The following is a 17,546-nucleotide window of genomic DNA, read 5'->3' on the forward strand; positions in this document are numbered from 1 at the left end:
ATGCTGTCAAGCTGAAGAAGGAATCCTATTGGTCATTTTTGGCTTGTGGAACTCCTGAGGCAGCTGACGGGTACCAGCAGCCCAAGCCTGCGGCAGCTTGTGCGGTCGCGGAGGCAAAAAGTCTGGGAGGAGTTCGGGGAGGCCATGGAGGAGGACTGTCGGTCGGCCTCGAAGAAATTCTGGCAAACCATCCGGCGCCTAAGGAGGGGAAAGCAGCTCTCCACCAGCACTGTCTACGGTGCTGGTGGAGACCTCCTGACCTCGACTGAGGAGGTCGTCGGGCGGTGGAAGGAATACTTCGAGGGTCTCCTCAATCCCGCCGTCATGTCTTCTGAAGAGGAAGCAGAGACTGTGGACTCAGAGGCGGACTCATCCATCACCCGGGCTGAAGTCACCGAGGTGGATAGAAAGCTCCTCGGTGGAAAAGCTCTGGGGGTGGATGAGATCCGTCCTGAATACCTTTAGTCTCTGGATGTTGTGGGACTGTCCTTGTTGACACGTCTCTGCAACACTGCGTGACGGTCGGGGACAGTGCCTCTGGATTGGCAGACCGGGGTGGTGGTCCCTCTGTTTAAGAAGGGGGACTGGTGTCACGCCCGCTGCCGCTAGGGCCAGGTAGCGGCAGTCCTTTCTCTCTCTCTCTCCCTTTTTTCCTCCTTTCTCTCTCTCCCTCTCCTCTAACTAGGTGGGCGTGAGCTGGTGATGTGCATGAAGAGAGCGGGCAGGTGATCTCAATCCGCTGATTACGCTGGTGTGCGTTTGCCGCAGCTGCGTCTCATCATGAGACCAGCATTTAAGCCACGACCAGACCACAACTGCCTGTCTGCCGTGTCGTGTTGCATCGCGCATGAGTCTCTGAACCAGTCCGCAACAACTGGAGGGTGTGTTCCATCTACAGAGGGATCACTCTCCTCAGTCTCCCCGGAAAAGTCTATTCCAGGGTACTAGAGAGGAGGATCCGACCAATAGTCGAACCTCGGATTCAGGAGGAGCAGTCTGGTTTTCGTCCCAGTCCCTGCACACTGGACCAGCTCTATACCCTTCATTGGGTGCTTGAGGGCTCATGGGAGTTCGCCCAACTAGTACACGTGTGCTTTGTGGATCTGGAGAAGGCGTTCGACCATGTTCCTCGTGGCATCCTGTGGGGGGTGCTTTGGAAGTATGGGGTAGGGGGTCCTCTATTAAGGGCTGTCCGTTCCCTTTACAACCGCAGCAGGAGCATGGTTCGCGTTGCCGGTAGTAAGTCAGACCTGTTCCCAGTGCGCGTTGGCCTCCGCCAGGGCTGCCCTTTGTCACCAGTACTGTTCATTGTTTTCATGCTGTTTGCAGATGATGCTGTTCTGTTGGCTTCATCAAATCAGGACCTTCAGCGTGCCCTGGGGTGGTTTGCAGCCGAGTGTGGGGCGAGCGGGATGAGGATCAGCACCTCCAAATCAGAGGCCATGGTTCTCGACCAGAAAAAGCTGGCTTGCCCTCTCCGGGTCCGTGGAGAATCCTTGCCTCAAGTGGGGGAGTTCAAGTATCTCAGGGTCTTGAGTGAGGGGTGGATGGAGCATGAGATTGACAGACGGATCAGTGCGGCATCTGCAGTGTTGCGGTCGCTGTAGTGGACCGTCGCAGTGAAGAGAGAGCTGAGCAAGGGAGCAAAGCTCTCGATTTACCAGTCAATCTACGTTCCTACTCTCACCTATGGTCATAAGATCTGGGTAATGACCGAAAGAACAAGATCGCGGTTACAAGCGGCCGAAATGAGTTTCCTCCGCAGGGTGGCTGGGCACTCCCTGAAAAATATGTTTAGATATATTTTTTCTCTGTTGTAAAGTATAAAATATTTTCATAATCATCAAAGATGTACAAAGGTGCCAGCTAGGTACAGTTACATGATTAAAAAAATAGTAATAATCACACTAGTGTAGAAAAACAAAGCACCACCGATTCACAAAACCCATCATGTACAAACACATACACAGAAAATGATATAAAGAAAGAAGCAGGAATTAACAGTTTGGGACAGTGTAGTATTACAACATTAAACAGGAGGCCCAACGAACTACAGAAACATGCTAATTATCCTCACTGTTAAAAAGCTGCGGCGTCTTGGTCACATACGATGCTGACCGATCAGCCTGGAAGTCAGTGACGTGATTAAGGCTCTCTGGGTGCCGAGGACCTAAACTGACCTGCTGCTCTGGTAGGCTGAGGAACCAGTTGAGGTGGCTCGGGCATCTTTTTCGGATGCCTCCTGGACGTCTCCCTGGGGAGGTTTTCCAGTTGCGTCCCACCGGGAGGAGGCCTCAGGGAAGACCCAGGACACGTTGGAGAGTTTATGTCTCTCGACTGGCCTGGGAATGCCTAGGGGTCCCCCCGGAAGAGCTGGAGGAAGTGTGTGCGGATCGGGAAGTCTTGGCGGCTCTGTTCAGGCTGCTACCCGACTCCAGATAAGTGGAAGGAGATGGATGGATGGATGGATGGATGGACTTTTATTTGTGACTATTTCTACTTCCACTTAAGTAAAGGATAGAAAGAATTCTTCAGTAATTCACAGCCTCTATTTTAAGGAAAATTTGATAATAATAGTGCAGATTCTGAACTAATCTCCGCCCTGATGGAGTTGAGGCTTCACAGCAGTTGTCTTGGTCTGTGGACACCCACTCTGCTGTGGAGGAGTCAGAGGGTCTGACAGTAACGGCCATAAACCGAGAGAGCAGCGCCACTTACAGCTGTTGGCGCTGCACATAAAATTAGATGCTCAGACAGTCGTGACAGGCAACTGGGAGAAACACTGCAGGAGATGGACCCAAGTTGCAGCAGCAGCCTTTACTTTGGTAGGAAGGAGAATGTTTATGTGTCTAACGTAGTGTTTTTGCTGCAGGATAAGACTGATTCAGCCTGTGTGAGTTTATTGTCAGTCTTTACTTCGTTGTGTTTCTTCTTCGTGTGTGTTCAGGAAGCTGCACCAGATGCAGTAAAGCGGTGCTCGGTGCAGGGACAGATTGTAGGGCGATGGGACAGTTGTTCCATGACGCATGCCTCACCTGCAGTGTTTGCAGTGAGTTCACATAAAATGAATGTGTGTAAAATGTTTTTTACTGCGTTTGTCATTGTCAGTGTCAATTATGCTTTCTGGTTTTACCTGCCAACTGTTGCATACTTACAATGACTTTATCTTCCCACTGTTTATTGCTGCACTTCTTTTACTATTTTTATTGTTTATTTTCAACTTTCACCACTGTGCTTTTTAGTCTTTGCTTGTTTGTGATTTTCTTGTTCACCTAAATCACTCTGAATTTTGTTAAGAATAATATAGCTCAGGTAAAGTTGGTACAATTATGCATACAATTATGCATGAATGAATGTATGAATGATGCATATTAGATCAAACACAGAATGGCTACAAAAAGATGCAAAATATCTCAGATGTTCACAAAATGACTCAAAATTTGCAACAACATGATGCACAATTACAAAAATATGGCATACATTGTCCAAAATTAAATGTAAACAACCGTAAAGAATGAGACACAAAATGACCAAAATGGGACAAGATTTTCTCCTCTTTTTTTTGTCTCTTTAGAGACAAGGTCCTGCAGGCTCGGGGGAAATCGTACCACCCGTCCTGCTTTCTCTGTGTCATCTACAGACAGAAGCTGGAGGGTCAGAGCTTCGCTGTGGACTCAGACTGCAGGATTTACTGCGTCAGCGACTACCACAGGTGAGCGTCTCCTGCAGGACAATGGGCCAAACCCTTTTTAGTTCACATGTAGAAGAAAGAAAAGGGGAAACCCTGGTTCTCTCAGGCTACACTGAGATGAGCCACACCCACAGCCACTGCATGCTTCAGTTTCTGTGACCTTTTCATTGAGACTTCTTCTTGGTTTCAGGGTCCAGGCGCCCTGCTGTGCCGCCTGCAGGATGACGATATTGCCAACAGAAGTGAGCCTCCGGTGCATTTCCCAACAGGAACCATAGCAAATTCAGCTCGATGAGAAATGTTTCTGATCATTTCCCTCCGTTTGTTGATTGTATCTGCTTTTCTTGTTTGTGCAAACCACCTAATTTAGTAACAATTATATAGAATGATTCATATTAGATTAGATATTGAATGGCTACAAAGAGATGCAAAATAACCAAAGTATGGTGCAAAATGACCAAATGAAATGTAAACAACTATAAAAGAAAAAGAAAAGGGTCAAAATGAAACACAATTTGACCAAAATGGGACAAGAATTGTCCAAAATTTAACCATGTAGACAAAAAATTATTCTTTGCATGTTTGTGCCTACTTTTTATAGAATGGTTCATATTAAATTAGATGTAGAACAGCTTCAAAGAGATGCAAAATATCTCAAATCTGACCCAAATTGACCTTAACAAGACACAAAAGATGTTGCAACAAAATGCAAAAGAAGGCAATATGGCTCAAAATGGTGGTCTAGTACACCACTGTGTACACAGTCCAGTGCAGCGAGGAATGCCAAGATCTGTACATCGGGGAGACTAAACAACCGCTCTAACACCCATATAAGGAGGGGGAGGAGCAACAAACCCCCAATTGAAACCGAAACTCAGATGTTAATGGCTCCTTTAAGATATAAGTATCTGGAACTCCCAACTAGTCAGTCAGAACTGATGAAGCCTCTTGGATGAGAGGTGAAACGTCTTCAAGGAACTCAAGCAAGTCCAGTTGCTACAATTAATCTACCATAACTGCAGTGGAGAAGTTAACCTCACTTGAGCACAGCAGCCTTTACTTGTAACTGTAACATTTTGTACAACTTCTTAATAAAGTGACTGCATGCAGTTTTAAACGTTGTTGTGCTCTCTATTTATTATTTTTTGCCCAAAAAATTATTTAACTCTTGACAACAGGACTCTTGCTTTGTTTAAGTGTACAGATGGCATGGTCTGTCTTCTTCAGAAAACAAGTGGAGCGCAAAAGTGCATGGACTCGAGCCCTTGGTTTAAACGTAGTGAATTGGAGTTTGATAAGGTCAAATAAATGATTGTTTGGCTGTGGGAGATTTGATCACAGGGCATTTAGTGCAAGTGGATCAGCAGCAGCAGTCTGGACCTTCTCTAAAATACAAACTAACTTCCCAGGATTGCTCACAACCTCCTCATCTTATTCTTCTGGGCCTCAGCAGCTTGTAAATGTGGGGCACCTTTGCAAACCAAACACATACGTATACATATACATAGATAGACATAGATGCACATAAAAAGTCTTTAATTTTAAACTGAAACCAGCACCTATTTTACAAATCCGGCTCTATACCTTGTTAACCTGCATGTAACTTTACCTTTTAAAGTTTTGTGCTTTGATTAGAGTGAAATTTTGTTTTTGCAGATAACTTTAAGACATGCATTTTTGACTAAATATTTTTTTCAAGGCAAATGAAAATGTAGTGTAATGTTTGGTAACAGGAGGGGTCTTGATGATTCATAAGGTGGCAACAGATCAGAAATGTGTTTTGGCCCTAAAACTTTAATTGCTTAAAAAACAAAAAGCACTATTTAAAATGAGTTCTTTAGTGGACAGCCTCCTTCAGCCAAAAAATAAAAAATAAAATAAAATAAATCTTTGACCCGTTGACATCTTGCAACACTGGGATGGTTGTTGCACATGCAACCTTACCTCCCGGACTTTCAACCACCAACCACCTATGAAACTGCGACTTATCCTGCAATTATGTTGTGCTTTGTCCCAACATTACAGCTTTGCATCTGTGCATTTGCTGCTTTCATGTTTTAGGCAATTAAAGATTATTTACATGTTTTACTCCGCTGGGCCATATTTGGAAAAAAAAAAAAAAAAGGCAGCTTCTTCTTCTGCCGACATGCTGATGGATAGCAAAGATTTTTCTTCTCTACGTGGTAAGGTGAGCATGAAACGCACCGCAGCGCCACCTTGTATTCACACTCGGTGCTGCCGCAGACTTCTGTCCCGGAACTGTGGAAGTCAAAAGAAGATAAACGCTGATTGAAATGGCGTCAGTCGCGGTCCATGGCTGGGCTCTGTGCACCGCGTCTCTGCTCAACTTTGCGTTTGTTTTCATATCTGGTGCAGACTTCATTCAGTTCGTGTCATTTCGAGCCATTTACCACAACATCACCGGAGAGACGACGCTGTGCCAAGGTAAGCTGCCGTAAGAGCTGCGGGCAGGCGGCCAAGCAGAGGTTAGCTAACCCTGGACGAGTTATAAATACTACTGATTAGACACGTATTGTCCTTGTTTACTGTAAATGGACGGCTTTTAGTTAACAAAAATTCTAACGAGTCACTACAAGGGTCTTTAGTTCCATGATATCATACACACCTTTAAAGTTTATAAACTTTGGTAATAACTGTGTGAACTATTGATATTACACTTTTAGGCCAGTAGGTGTCACTGCCCGGCTAGCTCAGTCGGTAGAGCATGAGACTCTTAATCTCAGGGTCGTGGGTTCGAGCCCCACGTTGGGCGACAACATTTTTTTCCCCTCTCTCTGTCTAGTGAGACAGTTGTATGTCTCTTTACCATACTCTACTTCCATAGACTGTCCAGTGGAAAAAAACAATACACATTTAGGTGGTTATTTATGCAATATTGCAGTAAGATGAGCCTTTATTAATTCAACAGTGTGGAAATTTACATATGTGGGGAGCTCAGATTTTTCCATATGTGTCAGCACTGAAAAACTGTCTTGCTTTGTTTTGGTGCAATTTCAACACATTCAAAGCTGTGAATTATGAATACACATCTAAAAACTCTTTGCAATATGAATCTTTCTGCAATACAAGTATCTGCGCAGTTTCAGTGTTTTTGTACTTAAGAACAAATCTGTGTAATATAGATACAATCTGTGCAATACTAATACTTCTCTATCAGTAATTACTACTCATGAAAGAATCTATGCAACACCATTATTATGTACAATATCACTTTATCCACATCCAGAGGAATTTGGACAGAAAGAATTACTACTTATGTCTGTTTTTTGTTTTTGTTTTTGTTTTAAATGTTTTTCTTATCCACTTCGCTGCTGTGACCATGCAAACTTCCCCACTATGGGATTAACAAAGACTCATGGCATCATCTTGTATTGTGTCTTAGAAATGCAGATATTGCACAGATGATGATACAGAAAGTAATGATATTGCACATGATTATTCTGTATGTAAAAAAATGCTTATATTACACAGATTTATCTATTAGCAAGAAAATGCTTATATTACACAGATTCTTGTAAATGTTGAAAAAAAACTTAGATTGTACAGAGACTTTTCAAATGTACAAAGTAGTTATAACACACCAATTTAAATATATCAGTTTTTCTATGTGCAGTCCATCAAAAGCATTGCTGGTTGTAAAGTTAGAATAGATAATACATTCTTTGCATATTTCAACTACAGAAGTTTCATGGCGATAACTGTTAATTAAAAATATCACTCTACACCGCATTCCAAATTATTATGCAAATTGTATGAAAGTGTCATAAAGATTAAATTTTTTAACTTTTCAATTAAACCCATGGACGGTATTGTGTCTCAGGGCTCTTTGGATCACTGAAATCAATTTCAGACACCTGTGATAATAGTTTGCCAGGTAAGCCCAATTAAAGGAAAAACTACTAAAGAAGGACATTCCACATTATTAAGCCGAACACCATTTTCAAGCAATATGGGAAAGAAAAAGGATCTCTCTGCTGCTGAAAAGCACGAAGTAGCTGAATGCCTTGGACAAGGTATGAATGTCTTAGATATTTCACGAAAACTTAAACAACCCTGGATGGTCCAGATGGATGGAGTAGTGGATGGTTGGTGTACAGCCACTATGTCCCAACAAGGCTGTGAAGTCAGCAAGAACATGGCGGAGTCATGATTTGGGCTGAAATCATGGGCAGAGAGCTGGTCAGCCCCTTTAGGGTCCCTGAAGGTGTGAAAATGACCTGAAAAGTATGTGGAGTTTCTGAATGTCCACTTTCTTCCATGATGCAAAAAGAAGAACCGTGCTTTTTGTTACCAAATTATCTTCATGCATGATAATGCACCATCTCATGCTGCAAGGGATATCTCTGCATCATTGGCTGCTATGGGCATAAAAAGAGAGAAACTCATGGTGTGGCCCCCATCCTCCCCTGACCTCACCCTTCTGAGAACCTTTGGAGCATCCTCAAGAAAAAGATCTATGAGGGTGGGAGGCAGTTCACATTCAAACAGCAGCTCTGGGAGGCTATTCTGACATTGTGTAAAGAAATTCAAGCGGAAACTCTCCAAAATCTCACAAGTTCAATGGATGCAAGAATTATGAAGCTGCTATCAAATAAAGGATTCTATATTAAAATGTAACGACATGTTAAGATGTTTTTGACTGAAATAGCTTTTGATTTCAGTAAATATGACCTCCTAATGCTGCAAATTCAACAAATGACCATTTTCAGTTCTTTACAGCCTATAAAATGTTTTGGAACTCTGTTATGCATAATAATTTGGAACAGTGCATTTTAAGTTTTTTATTTTTGAAAAAAATACTGCTATCATTGGGAGGTTTGTTCAATAACATTTGAATTATACTCTAACATTTGATGACTTGAAAATTATGCTGACTGTCATTTGCATCAACTATTTAGGAAAATCAAAGAAAAATATAATTTGCATAATAATTTGGAACTGTTGGGTTTTCCTGTAACCTTAATTTAAAGAAAGAAAAACTTTGCAACAACTGTAATAAGCTGATGTGTGCTTGATTTGTGTGCAGGCCATAATACTAATAAAGGAAGGAAAAGAAGAATATAAATTAATATAATTTGTAAACAATTAGATACTGAAGTTATTCCATTAGGCTCTTTATAAACTCTTTTAAACACACTGAGCAAAGAGATCAGAGTGGCTTAGAGGAGCTACTCTGATACCCCTTTTCCACCCAGAAGCACCAGGTGCTAGTTCCGTGCTGGTGCTAGGGCCAGTGCTTAGTTAGTTCCAATCTAAGAACCAGTTGCTTTTCCATTGACAAGGAGCCAATTTAGAGCCACAACATACATCACTGCATACCCGTTTACCGAACAATGCTCGCGCCACACAGAAGTCCACACAGGACTCCAGACTAACTTTTTTACCAGTGTGACCAACTTTCTCATTTGTTCGCACTTCTCACCTTGTTACAGGCAAAACATATGACTTGCTGATCATTTTCTTATCGATAGACGCTACAATTTATGATGTTCCCCAAACGCCCCACATAGCAGGCTGCAGTAGCTGCTGTTGGTGGCTAAGGTGCTCAGACTGATGTGTGACCAAAAATGACTCTACGAGCGGGATAAACAGCGCACGTAGGTGCGCTACGTTTTTCATGAGAAGACCGCATTTCTAAGCGTAAATACCACAAAGTACTGTTTTCCATCACTGTGGTACTGCTGGTGGGACACAATTGTACTGGCTTTCAGGGCGCAACAGTTTGTGCAAAACTTCCATGTGTCCCTGGACTCATTCCAATACATTTGTGATCGGACCAGGGACGTCCTGGCGAAAAACAACACAAATCACAAAGCTTTTGTGTCTCATTCATTCATCGGTCTCGGTGGTCACAATAACCCTGCCCTCAGCCCCTGACGTACTCGGTGCTTGGCTCTGGCCCAGCAAAGAGTTGGTGCTTGTTAAGCACCAATTTTGAGAGCCTGGAGCCGGTGCTTAGGTGGTGGAAACACAAAGAGCTGGTGCTAAGTCAGGCAGTAGCACGGAACTAGCACTGGAACCAGTTTGGTTGTATGAGAAGCTGAAGAACCGGTTCTCAGCTAACGACCCTGCTTCAGTGTGGAGAGGCCTTCAACACATCACCAACTACAGGAGACCATCCCCCCTGCTGAGGCAAATAAAGACCTGGCTAACAACCTCAACTCCTTCTACTGCAGGTTTTAGAGGGGCACATTCACACCTCTCACCCTCCACAGCCCACATCTCACCCACAACACAACCACACCAACAACCCCTGTCACACCTCAGACTGCACTCTAAACTGCCCCCCCGTCACACTCAGTGCATGAAGACAAACTGAGCCGCCTCTTACAGAGGCTGAAAATCCGGAAAGCACCAGGCCCAGATGGAGTATCACCCTCCTGTCTGAAAGCCTGTGCTGACCAGCTGGCTCCAATCTTCACCACAATCTTTAACAGGTCCCTGGAGCAATGTGAAGTCCCCTCTACTTTCAAACATTTCACAATCAAACCGGTTCCCAAGAAACCCTCCATCACAGGACTGAATGACTACAGACCAGTGGCTCTGACATCTGTGGTCATGAAGTTGTTTGACAGACTGGTGTTGAGCCACCTGAGGTCCATAATAGGTCCCCTGCTGGACCCTCTTCAGTTTGCCTATTGGGCAAACATGTCAGTGGATTATGAAGTCAGTCTGGAGCTGCACTACATCCTGCAACATCTAGATGGCTCTGGGAGTTATGCAAGGATCCTGTTCATGGACTTCAGCTCGGCCTTCAACACCATCATCCCTGGAATCCTGTCCACCTCCTCAGTGTGTCTCCATCCATTTGTCAGTGGATTACCAGCTTCCTGACAGACAGGAGTCAGCAGGTGAGGATGAGGACATTACCTCTACAACCAGGACTGTCAGCACTGGTGTCCCTCAGGGATCTGTCCTGTCTCCTATTCTCCCTCTACACCAATGACTGCACCTCCAAGCACCCAGCTGTTAAACTCTTGAAGTTTGCAGACGACACTACAGTCATTGGCCTGATCCAGGATGGTGACGAGTCTGCATATCAGCAGGAGGTTGAGTGGCTGGTGTTTTGGTGCAGCCAGAACAACATGGAGCTGAACAAGCTCAAGACTGTGGAGATGAGAGTGGACTTCAGGAGACAGCCTTTGCCAATGCTCCTCCTCACCATCAGCAACAGCCCTGTGTCAGCTCTAGAGTCCTTCAAGCTCCTGGGGACTACAATCACCCAGGACCTGAGGTGAGAGAAGAACATCTGCTGCATCCTCAAAAGACTCAGCAGAGGATGTACTTCCTGCGACAGCTGAGGAGACACAGTCTGACACATCAACTGTTGATTCAGTTCTACACTGCCGTCATCGAAGCTGTCCTGTGCAGCTCTGTCACTGTGTGGTTTGGAGCAGCCATACTGCAAAACAGAAACAGACTGCAGCGCACAGCTGAGAAGATCATCGGAACCCCCCTTCCCTCTATCCAGGAACTGTACTCCAATAGAACCAGAAAGAGGGCAGGGAACATCATCACAGACCTCACTCATCCTGGTCATAAACTGTTCTCCAGGTAGGATTTGATGTTGGGCATGAAGACAGCAAAGGTTTAATTTGGGTATATGGAATTGTGTGAATAAAAAAACTGAGACATTTTCTCAACAGATATTTCACCAACAAATGTTAATAATATTTTGTGTCAGATCTTTTGCGCAACACATGCAGCTCAAAGTGCTTTAATATTCAAATTAAAAATGAAAACAATGAAAAAACAATAACAGTAAAAGCAGTCAGTAACAGTGAAAAGCAAGCAGGTGTATATCAGATGAAATAACAAATATTGTAACTGGTGGTGCTAGAAGAAAGCTAGATTTTAAAAAGATGTGCCTGGTTTTAAAGTTTCAAGAGAGCCTGCAAATTGTGTTCTATGTGTAGACAAAAACAAACTAAAAATATAATTTCTTGTTAATCATCTTATTCGATTTTTTTTTGTCTCACCTAATAGCTTGATATTGAACTTAATGCTTTTGTTTTGTTTTGCTTTGACTTCAAAACTGAACATGCTGTTTATTTTGCACGTTCAAATACCCTGAATTTTGACCTTGGTTATGCAGGAGCAGGAATAATTTGAGCCCTGTGTTGTGACTTACCCTGAGTAGAAGCACAAACCTTTTCCAGAGACATGAAACACAGCAATTGTTCAGTAATAATTTATATTACATTTTGTCTGAATTCAGCACATTCAGTCATTCAGTTTGGCTCCAGAGGACGAAGCGGTTCGAGGATTATTTATCATATTGCTGTTGCATTGTTAACGCTTGAGTGCTTGTGAACACTGCTGGTGTGTTCTCAGTGGCTCATTGGCAACACTGCTGTTGTCCTACTCCTGAACTCTTATGAACAGTTTCTGTTCTCTGTATAATGTGTTGATATGGATTTACACTAGTTGGAACGGTGTAATGTGCACATACGGTTTAGTGCAGGCTATTAAATTAAGTATACAGTATGTCACAAAAGTGAATACTACAAATATTTTATTATATCTTTTCATGAGACAGCACTGAAGAAACTACGCTTTGCTACAATGTCAACTAGTCAGTAAGGCCGCAACAATTAGTCGACAACGTCGACAATAAAAATTCATCGACTCGAAATTTCATTGTCACCGCGTCGCATTATAAACGTCCTGTAAGGGCTTTGATAACAAAACACTGCACCAGGCATCTTAACACCGTCCTTACCAACAATAGCTTTCCAGACAGTATGAGAAGTCCCAACTCTACGCAAATGACTGCAATGCACCACAAGAAATGCTGGGGGCAGTACTGTCACTATTTGCAGCGTCTGTGTTCTCAGCCAACGAAGAACAACTCAAGACCGATGGCGAAGCAAGCTGAGAAGGGTCAGAGTGACGTCAAGATGAGGCCTCATCTTTCCTAAGTTTGGGAATACAGTCGTGACTCAATAATCCAACACTAAATGTAAAACCTTCTTTTCTGTCGCATAGTAAGGCTGTCGGATTGTCAAGACGGAGGTCGAGATACAAGGAGGGCTTGATGCTTCAAGGGTGATTTGTTGTTAATATTTAGTCTTTATAGTTGTTGTAATACCTTGTGTATTGGTAAAACACTACGCATCGCTGGATTTCACGCCTAATTGACTGGTGCAATTGTGCACATTCCGGCCAATTCCAGTGCACCCCCGGGGTGAAAGTGGCCAAAACACACAGGCGGTACTTGTATGCTGATGCCAGTTTAGTTAGCGGTCACAGTTCTGTTTCCAGCCATTGATGGCAACAACGGCGGCAGCGGTGGGAGAGTGGCGGGCAAGATATGCTCCATCGTTACCATCCGTGTTTAATTCCTTAAACACTGACCACGCTTGCTGTGTGTGACGTTGTTGTGTCCTCTTCTGCACATGTGGGACGCTTTTGGGTCGTATGAAGTTCACACAGCAGATCACCTACAACTCGCATTTAATTGGAAATGTGAACGAACTTGCAAAAAATTGTATTTCACAAAAAACAGAATTGATCATTAAGTCCTGCAGTCTGCAGTCAATCTGTCGGATTAAGTCAGATAATATGACTTATGTCACAAATATCCTTATTTGTGACATAAAATGTCATGTCAGAGTTGGAATCCAAGGCTGTCGGTATGTTAAGGCTATGGGTTCCGTTCAGATTGTGAAGGGTCGGATTATCAAGTCACGACTGCATTTCAAGTTTAATAAAGTGTCAAAACAGGTGAAATGTGCAGTCTGCCACGCAGAGTTGGCATACCACGGCAGCACGACAGTCATGCATGAGCATCTGAAATGAAAGCACCCCGGAGTCATGGCTCCCAGCGTTCCAGATGGGTAAATTAGCATTAGTATGTATTTTTGTTTACCTTGCGAGAAACAGGCTACGTACTTCAGGATGACATTAATCATTTCGAGGCCATTTCATGAAAACTAATGTGTTACGTGCAATACAACGCTAAATTATAGAAGTGTACAGCTTCCCTGACAGTGCTAACATTAACTGTAACCATTTTTTAAGGTCACAAAGACACACAAAACAAGAAGCCTACTGCTTCGGCAAATGTAATCATTTATTAAGACGACAGCAGCACATGCTAACATCATTAAAATGTAGCGGGTCTCAGTCAGTCGGCTTAAAAATGGTTACAGTTAGTCCCAAAGTATCTGATTTTTCCCCCAACTTCACCTACCGAGCCTAGGTTTTAGCTCTGTGGGTTGAAGTATCAGACTAGGCCTATATACTGTTTGGTAACATTGAAACAGTTAAATGGATTAATTCACTTACTATGCATGTGCTGTGGTGTGGTAGCCTACATTTTCCGATAACTAATTTAGCCTCATTTTCTGTTTCGATTTTGCCATTTTAGAAATTCAAGGCGAAGACAGGCTCTTGCACCTCATTTTGTACAATGAAAAAAATGTTATTTTATTTTTTTTCTTCTTGAGCTAAATTCTGTATTGTTTGGATATAACAATACAGCAAAGTTTGGATGTGTTAAAATAAATAAGAGTAAGCTTTTCAACTTAAACTTCATATTCAACTGGTTCAGGAATCATTCTTTTAATTTACTTAAGGACATTATGTTGTGTTGTGACTGACTGGAAATACAGGTGACATTCATGGGATGCAAATTTACAGAGTGGGGTAAAACTTGCACTGGAGCCTGTAAAAAGAGCTGCGTCAACAGGAAGCATAGATACAGGGCGTGACAGAAATAACCGGGACTAATCGAAAAAATAATAGACAGATTAGTTGACTACTAAAATAATCCCTTGTTGCAGCTCTACTAGTCAGTGTACAGCTTGTATAATGTGTAAATTTACTATCCCCTCAAAATAACTCAGGACGCAGCCATTAATGTCTATACCGCTGGCAACAAAAGTGAATACACCCCCAAGTGAAAATGTAAAAAAAATGAAAAGATATAATAAAATATTTGCAGAAATGTGAAGGGTATATTCACTTTGTGATATAGTGTATATGCACAACTACCTCTTATTCATTGTCTGAAATGTGCAGCTTGTTGTTTTGTGTTTTTCAGTGTTATACGTGAACTTAAAAACCCAATTCAAACCCAATAAAAGTCAGTTAACAATACTGAAACACCTCCTCTGGTTCCCCTGATTCACCCACTCTGTAGACTCCATGTCGTGGTCGGAGGCCCTGCAGGACGGCTCAGTCCTCAGGTCTCTTGTGGTGGATCTGGGACTCCTGGTTCTGTTCACCACACAGCACAGTCTGATGGCCTGGTCTCCGGTCAAACAGACCCTCCAGTCAGTGTTCGGGTCCCTGAACAGGACGGCGTACTGCTTCTCTACTGCGCTGGCACTTCAGGTACAGCAGCACACACCATAATTACGTGTTGCTTCCTTTAACTGCCTCACGTACTTCAGACTTTTTTCTTTTACCTGTGTTAGATTTTGATGCGATACTGGCAGCCTGTGACCAGCGCCCCGTGTCTGTGGTCGGTTCGTCATGCACCCTGGAGCATCTGGTTCCCTCTGCTCTGCTTCACGCTGCACTTCCTCTGTTGGGCGATCATCTGCAGCATCCTCATGATTTTTGATTACCCAGAACTGCTGGGCATCAAACAGGTAGGAAGCACATGCAGAGGTGTAGTTCTGCACCCAGAGGTCGGAAAGTCAGAGCTGATACAAAAATGCTATGAACCTATGAATACGAAGACACAAATCTCACCCTGTCCTCTCTCAGGTGTATTACGAGTGTCTCAGTTTAGGTGACCCCCTGTCTCACAAGTCACCTGGTGGCCAGCGACTTCTGTCTCACCTCCGCCACCCAGTGTGCCTGGAGATGGGCGTCGTGCTGTGGCTTCTGCCGGCCTTATCCCTGGACAGGCTGCTGCTGGCGGGGACGCTGTCGGCCTACCTGGTCCTGGCACACTCTCTGGACAAGCAGGACTTATCCTACCTCTGTGTGCAGGTTAACAGCAAGATGCAACTCTTTGCAGAGCCACACCAGGACGACGGCAACCACAAGGAGCAGTGAGGTCGGGGTCACTGTTATTTAAATCTGTCTCGTCATTTGCCAGAAATATTGTGTCAAAACTGACTTGAGGGGGAGTCTTCGTAATCCTCTGAGAGGCTGATCTATGCTGTTTGTGTCATTTTGAATGTAGTTTTAGAAAGAGGAGAGTTTTATTACAATACTTTAAATCACAAACACCTCCTCGTACAAATAGAGAGCTATTACTGTTTCCAAAAGGTGTCTCTTGTTGCTGCAACACTACGTTAACTGCTTCAAATTTGAATTAATTTAAGAGGTAAAATTAGTACAATATAGATTCAAAACAAGTTTGCAATGAAACCCTCCAAATGATCCTTTCTCGACTCCACTGAGTTGTTTTTGTTTATGATACAGCGTATCTTTATGGACTGTTAGTTTCTCTATTGCAACACAATATTTCCCTGAACGCTAATTTAAATTTAATCGTCACACTGAGAGTTCACACTGGCAAAAGCAAATGGATAACAAAGTCTCTTTGTATTTCTGAAGCTATGAATGTATTTTTCTGCAGTTTTTCCTCATTTGTGTTGTGAATGCATCAATAGTAACTAATTGTATTTAACTTGTATTTAACTTGGGCAACTTGAACAACTGGGTTGGTATTTCATGTCTGATTTATCTTTCTTAATATTTCGAGTAATTCATGTTAGTTTACTATCAGGGCAACCACTGTTTTCCAAAACATGCAGTTAATTCTTAACTTAAAGTACTGTAATTTTTGATTTCACAAGTATTGTACACTAAAAGTAGTTTCCCAATGTCTGCACAATGACTTTCAGTTTTTTTAAGGCCATGCGTAATTCATGTAAAATGCTGACATTTTTGTTTGTTGATGGTTTTTTTTTTGTATTTTTAAAGCCAAGTCACAGCAGAAGCAGATTCACGACATTTTAATATTGCTATGTTTGTTTTTCAAATATTAGTTGGCAAGGCAAAAGCTGAAATGTCACAGGTAAATACTGTAAACATGATATTAATGGAAGCCATTGAACTTGATTTGTTAATTATAAACGAGACTTGTATAAACACAGCTCCAGTCACACTGTAAAAGCATTGCTATTTGTAAAAATACACATTTCTGATCTGGACATTGTGTACAATTTTGACTTGTTTTTCTTATTACAGTCAACATGTCAATTATTACTTTTTCCCGTGTTTTTACTGTTTGTTTATAATTTAACAACACCTGAGGGGTATAATACGAAGCAAGTTTGACATAGCCAGGCTTTCTTTGTGTAAGCCGCATTGACAAAACCGAAAGCCCCAGCCAGAGATTACGGGTATCACGACGGTGGTTATAAACTTTCTTTGTCAACTCAGACTCTGTGCGTGTTCACATAAAAAGGGGCATTTAACGCGTCATGTGACTCTTCATCTGCATAAAATGAAACAATCGTCTGCAGCCGCTTCAGTCAACACGTTGTTTTAATGGAGAACAATGAGGAATAAAGCCTCAAGCGGCATTTGACAGGTTCTCGCCCTTCGCTTGTCGGCCTTTGCGCACATTGGGGTGCGGCACAAACGTGCTCCGGGCGGGACTGTAATCCAGTGTGTCGAGTTTGAGGCAGATCGGAGCACGTGTGGCCTAATTACGAGCCACTTGCTGTTTAGTGGCGAGCCCCAATGGCGTGCGTGTCGGCCGTGGTGGAAACGTGCTGTGGCTGAGACTCGGACCACGTGTGTAAAGTTTCAGGCCAATTGGAGCACAGACCAGTTACACAGCACGTCTCATATTCTGGCATTTTGTGGCAGACTTCCTGTTGGGTTTAGGCCTTGGCGCCAATTGACTTTTTTGTGTATCCTG

At 43.0% G+C, this 17,546-nt stretch overlaps 1 protein-coding gene and 1 non-coding gene across 2 annotated transcripts; both read left to right on the forward strand.

Annotated features, from left to right (window-relative positions):
• Nucleotides 1–5,982: 5,982 nt before the first annotated feature.
• Nucleotides 5,983–16,830, forward strand: nrm (nurim). The gene is made up of 4 exons (XM_008291535.1): nt 5,983–6,136; nt 14,859–15,052; nt 15,136–15,312; nt 15,431–16,830. Exons 1-4 carry the CDS (start codon nt 5,986–5,988, stop codon nt 15,722–15,724), a joined length of 816 nt encoding a protein of 271 aa, XP_008289757.1. The 5' UTR covers nt 5,983–5,985; the 3' UTR covers nt 15,725–16,830.
• Nucleotides 6,392–6,464, forward strand: trnak-cuu (transfer RNA lysine (anticodon CUU)). Its single transcript has one exon. It is a non-coding gene; the product is annotated as a tRNA-Lys (tRNA).
• Nucleotides 16,831–17,546: the final 716 nt, after the last annotated feature.

This window comes from Stegastes partitus, unplaced genomic scaffold (assembly GCF_000690725.1).
Source record: "Stegastes partitus isolate 25-593 unplaced genomic scaffold, Stegastes_partitus-1.0.2 Scaffold749, whole genome shotgun sequence".
NCBI classification, from domain to species: domain Eukaryota; kingdom Metazoa; phylum Chordata; class Actinopteri; family Pomacentridae; genus Stegastes; species Stegastes partitus.